This window comes from Tarenaya hassleriana, unplaced genomic scaffold (assembly GCF_000463585.1).
Source record: "Tarenaya hassleriana unplaced genomic scaffold, ASM46358v1 Cleome16, whole genome shotgun sequence".
Classification (NCBI taxonomy): Eukaryota; Viridiplantae; Streptophyta; class Magnoliopsida; order Brassicales; family Cleomaceae; genus Tarenaya; species Tarenaya hassleriana.
The window spans coordinates 1,767,046-1,774,297 of record NW_010965019.1 but is presented as its reverse complement, the minus strand read 5'-3'; the positions used below and the strand labels follow the sequence as shown (position 1 = coordinate 1,774,297).

General features: G+C 36.5%; 1 protein-coding gene across 1 annotated transcript; it reads right to left on the bottom strand.

The window, feature by feature from the left end:
- Positions 1-1,471: 1,471 nt before the first annotated feature.
- Positions 1,472-6,812, bottom strand: LOC104809480 (subtilisin-like protease SBT2.4). The gene is made up of 11 exons (XM_010535489.1): positions 6,619-6,812; positions 5,902-6,046; positions 5,524-5,837; positions 5,220-5,306; positions 4,987-5,082; positions 4,723-4,792; positions 4,336-4,618; positions 3,614-3,954; positions 3,212-3,479; positions 2,698-2,970; positions 1,472-2,059 (listed from the first exon to the last, which is right to left on the bottom strand). Exons 1-11 carry the CDS (start codon positions 6,810-6,812, stop codon positions 1,644-1,646), a joined length of 2,487 nt encoding a protein of 828 aa, XP_010533791.1. The 3' UTR covers positions 1,472-1,643.
- Between the last annotated feature and the right edge of the window lie 440 nt (positions 6,813-7,252).

The following is a 7,252-nucleotide window of genomic DNA, read 5'->3' as shown; positions in this document are numbered from 1 at the left end:
TCCGTTGGAATTTTTTTTTTAAATCTCCAAAAAAATTTCCAACCGACATCCGTTGGAATTTCCGTTGGAATTTTTTTTTTAAATCTCCAAAAAAATTTCCAACCGACATCCGTTGGAATTCCGTTGGAATTTTTTTTTAAAATTTTCAAAAAAAATTTCAACTGACATCCGTTGGAATTCCGTTGGAATTTTTTTTTAAAATTTCCAAAAAAAATTCCAACGGATATCCGTTGGAAATACCGTTGGAAAATTTCAACCCTAATTTTTTCAATTGAATACGTTGAAAATTCCGTTAAAAATTTCCAACGGGCGATTCCAACGGATATCCGTTGGAAATTTTCAACGGATTTTTAACGGAAATCACCGTTAAAATGCCGTTGAAAACCGTTGAAAATCCGTTGAAAAATTTCCAACGGATAAATCCGTTGGAAAATTCGTTGGAATTTGCTGATTTTTTTGTAGTGTTCACGACATAAATACATGTTCTTCTCGATGTAAAATCAACCGAAATCGATCAAATGAAACACAAAACCAATAAAGAGAGCGTAGAGAGATTCGAATCTTAACCAATAATTTTATAGAAATACGGTGTAGAGAGAGCTAGAAAGTACGGTCTCTCTCCAATGAAGAATCGCCGGAAATTATGATCTTTCATCGGAAGAAAGTAGCTCTGGAAGAAAGTAACTCCCGCATCGTTTGTATTCAAGAGTTACAATATCTAGAGGATCTCATCATCAGACAACAAATTGATACTGTATTTTTCATCTATTCCTTCAGTGCTCAAACGCTTTATCATCTATATATTGTCTGATTATAAGAAACTTTAGAAATCTGATGGTTGTCATTAGTATCACCAAAGATTTTTAAAAGAAATTTTCAAATCAGATGTCTTGTTGAAAATTATCGAGTTCAAGACAAAAATTTCCAAAATCTAGATAGTGATAATCTAGATGTGATGCGAAATGAACAAAATACTAAACAAGGAATTATACATTTTGTAGCCAAATTCCAAACAAGAAATGTATGTAGTTTAAACCCGAAAACAAGAAACAACAAGAAGATAATCTACATACATAATGGGAGCAAATTCAAAATTATCGTAGATCATCAGAACTATCTATATATGTGGAATTCAGTTCTTTGCAACATAAATACATGTTCTTACGAAGGTAGATAAATCGAAATCGATTAAATGAAAGACAAAACCCATAAAGAGAGTGTGGAGAGATTCGAACTTTAACACAATGATTTTATGGTAATACAGTGTAGAGAGATAGAAATTATGGTCTCTCTCCGATTAAGAATTGCCGGAAATTATGGTCTCTCGCTGGAAGAAAGTAGTTTTGTAAGAACCTCACAGAGCTGAAGCTTTAGAGAGAGAGAAAGTATGAGTATATTTGTGTGTTATATCTCATTTAACTTATACAAGTAACCACAATATAAAAAAAAAAGATGTATGATGTAGTACCAACTAGGATTGGCATCTGAACAACCTCATATGCTTTTTAAGAGTTTTATGTAATCCAAATTCAATTTCTAATCGATATCAAACTAGTTTTTAATATCGTAACACTACACCAAGTCAAACCGAATGAAATTATAACCAAGATAACCCGAACCGAAATTGATTCTGCACACTTACACTAGACGATCGGTACAGTCTTAACCGATAATGGCAATCTCACAATATGGTTTAAACTTCCCGTTAGAACAATTTCACCGAAAGTGAATTGATTTTGAACTTCTGTGACGTTAAATTCGATGTCTAGATCTTGTTTTCCTTGAACCGGTATCGTAAACCAAGGTGGGCTTAACCGAACCGTCGTTCCATTGGGTGGAAATACCGAACAGATGTATGTTTCGGTTTTGTTGGCAACATTCTGGAAACTTCTTCTCAACATTAGAGACCCTTTGAGTGTTGAAATAGTTATCGACGGGAGGTTTAGGTTTGCGGGGTGGCTAAGCGTCGTCGTGGTGCACCACATTCCGATAGAGGCTCTAACCATATCCCGGTTTATGTCCGGTATTGAGCACAAGAAGTTAATGTAGTCTTCAAAACCTGGTTCAATAGTTCCATCATTAAAAAACTTATAAACTCACAACGTATTACTATTAATGATACAATCTACCAATTTTTTTAGACAAATAAAAAGGATCGTATAACAAATTTATAAAAAAAATGGCACATAAATCTACGAATACAAAATTGAATATTAAAAAATCAAATAAAAACCAAATCAGAAGAAAATTGGTTTAATTTAATCATATTTTTTACGCTAGACGGAACTAGAAATGAAATAAGCTAAACTATATCAAAGTCAATTCTTCCATCAAACTAAGAATATGTATATATATATATATATATATGATTTTTCTTGCCCATATCCGAAATTAATTGAAATCTATTCAACTTCCCCATTTGTTAAATATCTATATATTTGATAAATGATAACAATCTAGTTTATTTTTAACCATTTTCTACACCTACAAAAAAATCGAGCAGAAGTAGATAGGAAAAACCTAAACTAAACTAATATCCAAATCAATTATATTTTCAATCTAAAAACAATAAAAACATAATTAGAAGTGAATCAAATCCAAATCCAAAATAAACCTATCCTATTCGAACTTACCCACTTGTATAAAAAAAATATCTTTTGACAAAAACATAATTAAAAAAGAATAGTATATGTATACCTGCGGGTAAAACAAGGCCAGGATCCATGGCCCGGCCCGGATTAACATGACCGGCTCCACGGTCAAAATGGTTAGAAGGAAATAAACCGTAGACGTCGTAGGACTCCGCCGCAATGACTTCGCCGGAGCTGTCGACGGCGGAGGCAGTGGTGGAAATAGCCGACGCTATCATCGCCGGAGTCCACGTCGGATTCATCTGCTTTATCAGCGCGGCGATCCCTGCTATGTGCGGCGCCGCCATACTCGTACCTGACAATAGCGCAAAGCTACGTCCTGACAAAAAACCAAACGTGTTAGTTATTACACATTTTCACAAAATTCCAAATATAATTTTAACCAAATATATTATATCACTTGCCCGAGAAGTAAAGTAATCGTGAGCCCTAACGTGTGAGGATGGATAAGGTCCTGTTTCGAGGGCTTTTTTTGGGTTTAGGGTTTTTAGGGATTGCTTAAAAATATACTATATGGTATTCAAAAGATTACTTGCCCGAGAAGTAAAGTAAACCCTAACCTGTGAGGATGGGGTCAAAGGCACTTGGAGGGGTCCAAGCACCCCAGATCTGGTGACCAGGAGCTAGAACATCAGGTTTCAGCACATCCAGGACTTTCCGATTCACGTCGATGAAGTCCGGCCCCCTGGACGAGAATCTGCTCACCGCCGGCGCTTTTCCGACCAATTCAGCTATTCTTCCTTCTCCTATTCTCGCTCTTCCTCCGAACTCTGTCACCGTTCCTCTCTTGTCTCTGTACGTTTTGTCCTCGTAGTACCTCATCACAATCTACGATCGAGAAACATTCCACGTTTTCATGAAAATGAATTCATGCCATTACTGACTATATATATGTATACCAGAGGTAAAATCCAAGAGAACCTCTGTCATAAATCTATTCAATGAATCTGAATTATATTTACCTGAGAATCAGAGACTTTGGGGATGAGAATTCCGGGCAGAGGGAAAATCACAGGCTCTGCGACAAAGTCTCCGAACCTCGGGTTGGCCACGAAGGCGAAACCCGAGAAGCGGAGAGAGGCGGCAGTGGAGAGGAGGTTGAGGAGGGAGGAGGTCTGGTTGTAGAACCCGTCGGAGAAAGTGCATATCACGATGCTTCCGAATACAATCGCCGGCTCTAATGCTTCGGGGCTTTGGCATTCTTCTACGCTTGCTTCCGTCCCAAGAAACGACATGTTCCTTCTCATTGCGTCTTTTGCTAACACTAGCTTGTGCTGTAGCAAACCGGCTCCAAATGTTGGCCCTATCCATTACAATACATATTACATATTATATATATATGTATATATGTATAAGAGATTCTATATTGTTCACTAAAACCTAGGATGGTAACGTTATCTCCAAAACTGAGTCAATTTGAACTGAATATTCATTATTATATCATAATCGAATTCGATATAAAATCAAATAATAAAATAACCGAAAAACAAAAAATTCCTTAGAAAATGAATACTATTTTATTTACCAATCAAACCGAATTCAATATAAAATTAAATGAGTATATATATTTATAACAAAAAATCTGAAAATAACGAAATAAATTGAATCTAAACCCGAAATAAAAAGGAGCCAAAAATCAACAATTTAAAAGAGAGACAAAAAAATAAAGGAAGAAGCTTTTCACCAGAAAGTCCGATGCCTCCAACGTTCTGGCCGCCGGCGAGGAAAAGGGAAGAGGGATAAGACCTGTCCGTACTTCCGGCTGCGGCTCCGACGACCCAGGGGCTGTAAGACACGACTGAAGACGGAGAAGGGCCGTGATTCCCTGCGGCTTGGACCACGAACACTCCCGCTTTCCTGGCCAACAGCATCGCCACGTCGAACATCCCCAGCACCGTCGGTTTGTCCTCCGGCGGCTCGTCCGGCCCCACCGACAGCGTCAGCACATCTACTCCGTCCATTATCGCCTTGCAGTAAACGGGAGAATGCGAATTTATGCTTATGTAATTCATAGAATCTTTTTTGGGTATATACATATACAAATATATATATACATATATAGGAGAGATACTTGATCGATTGCTGCGATTACGTCAGCAAGAGTTCCGATAGTTGGGTAGATGGCCTTGTAAACAGCTATTCTGTGAAGCAAAAGCAACGAGAGAAACTACAATGCATACAAGTAAATTCAACTAGCTTATGATATACATATATATATATATATATATATTCATATATATATATATGTGTGTGTGTGTGTACATTAATAGCTCAAATTAAGTTTGGATTTTCTTATACTGTATATGAATTAATTGAAATAATAAAGTGAACGAACCGTGAACGTGGGGCCATGCCACTAGCGCGGCCGTAGAAGAATCCGTCGACGATCACTGGAACTCCTGCGTTTCCAGCTGCAATGGATGCCACGTGGCTGGAACCAAATTCACACGATGATGATGATTATTATAATATTATTATATTATGTTCATATAGAAATACATATATACATATATATATATATATTCATATACACGTACATATATAACAAAAACTGATAAATATATATACCTCCCATGGCCGGACGCATCGAACGGTGAAAGTATGTCCACAGAGGCGTTAAGAACGGCGGGGGGGCTTGCGCCGGCGGAGAAAAACCTTAATTACATTATAAAAAAAAACTATGGAGAAATTTAAATACTGACATGTAGAGATATTTGTAACCATTTATAACTTCGTGTGTAATAATTACATTTAATATCACTAATGACTAAATGTTCGAACAGACACCAAGAATCTAGGAAATCATACGTGTTGAATTCATCATCCGACATGTCCGGATAGATATTTGGAAAATCAGATTAAGTTCACAAACCTGGCCGAGATGATCTTGCCGTTGCAAGAACCGACCGGAAAGAGAGGACCGGTCTCACATACACCGGAAAAGCGAGAGAGATTGGAAGAATATGGATTTGTGAGATCAAAACCGAAGCTCGGATGAGAAGGGTTGATTCCCGTGTCCACGAAACCGATAACGACATCTTCTCCGGCATGCCTGTCGCCGCCGGAGATCTGTGTCCAGACATGTTGGGGCAGTTCCAAGAACTCGGGAGTGTATGTCGTCATCACCCTCACTCCTCTGTCTTCCTCCACTTCTTTTACCCCTTTCGCACGCTTCAGTTTCTTGGCCTGCAAGTTATCATCCATTCGCATCATGCATATACGTAGCATATATAAGAGATCATGGATTTACCTGAGAAGGTGACGTGTGGATAGCAAAAGCGTTGATGATATGTTTGTAGCTATAAAGCTTTGTATAGCTTCCATTTTCAAGTGTTTTTGCAAGTATTTCTTCATGAAACTCTTCCATCTTCTTCGCTTCGTCCCTCACGGCTTTGCTAATTTTCCGACACTAACCGGTTAGCAAAATGTAGGGTTTGATCGGTCGATGAAATCATTAATTATATATGTTACCATGTTATTAGAATGTGACCGGTTTACTTTGGTATCCAAAATTGTACAATTTTTTCCCCCCAAAAATCGCCGTGGAAAATAAAGCAATGAAGGAACATAAAAAAAAATCAATAGATAAAATCATTAATTACGATACCATATATTAGAATTATAGTGTGAGACCGATATAATGTTTGGTTTGGTTCGGTTTAGTGTTTCAAATAAATCCTATTAAAAAAACTTTTCTTTATGAATCAATATTACTCAACAGAAAATTTGTTTCGATTCCATTTCTTGATTCTTTAACATTCAACATAGCATCATTACATGATTTTTATACAAGCCATTGAAGAACTAAACCGAAACAAACCAAACTAAACCGGTTTACAGGCCTAATACCACATTCATTCATTGCTGCCAAATATACAAAAAAAAATATTGGGAAAATTTAACACATGGATATAGAAAATTAAAGTAATTAAATGATAAAAGGAGAGGGTTAGTATGAAATCAAAACCTGCGGAAGGTGGAAGGGTGACGGAAGGCCAAAGGGTCACCTTCGACCAAAACAGAGTAAATCATTTGCCGATTGTCTTCTTCGTCCTCTTCAGCTTCTGCGCCGCATAATATTATACACACTACCAAAACAGCTATAATTACAAGCACCCATATGTAATAACATTTTCTAAATTTCCCATATTTGTTTTCCATTTTGTCTAAATAAATTTTTTTACTCTTCAAATAACTTATATACATTTCCCATATATATATATGTGTGTGGATTATAGTTTAAATGAAAAGTCATATTATTGGACCGTGCACGTCATCAACGTGAGCTTCGCAAGAGCTAAGCGTTACAAATTGTCTAATTAGTTACTTGAAAAAAAAAACATATTCGCATTTATTGGATGCATTTTCAAAGGGAGTTGTGTGAATCTCGCGTATATGGAAGCTTTTTAAATCACCGTTTTCTTTTAATTTTCCTCCTTTCATGCCGATTTTGTGATTTAGACACCCAAGTCCATAACATGTAAATATTTAAATTGTACACAAAAAAATCTAAAAGTTATAGCAATATTTTTAATAGAAAAATAATAGGAGACAGGAAACCAAAAATATTAAATTAGAATTATTTTAGATATAAAAAAAGA

What these genes read in the sequence shown, in the direction of transcription:
- LOC104809480 (XM_010535489.1), bottom strand. Translation starts at nt 6,812, where the DNA reads ATGGAAAACAAATATGGGAAATTTAGAAAATGTTATTACATATGGGTG. An exon ending in TCCACACGTCACCTTCTCAG is followed by an intron (nt 5,838 to 5,901) that starts GTAAATCCATGA and finishes GATAACTTGCAG; the next exon opens with GCCAAGAAACTGAAGCGTGC. An exon ending in TAATCGCAGCAATCGATCAA is followed by an intron (nt 4,619 to 4,722) that starts GTATCTCTCCTA and finishes GTTTACTGCAAG; the next exon opens with GCGATAATGGACGGAGTAGA.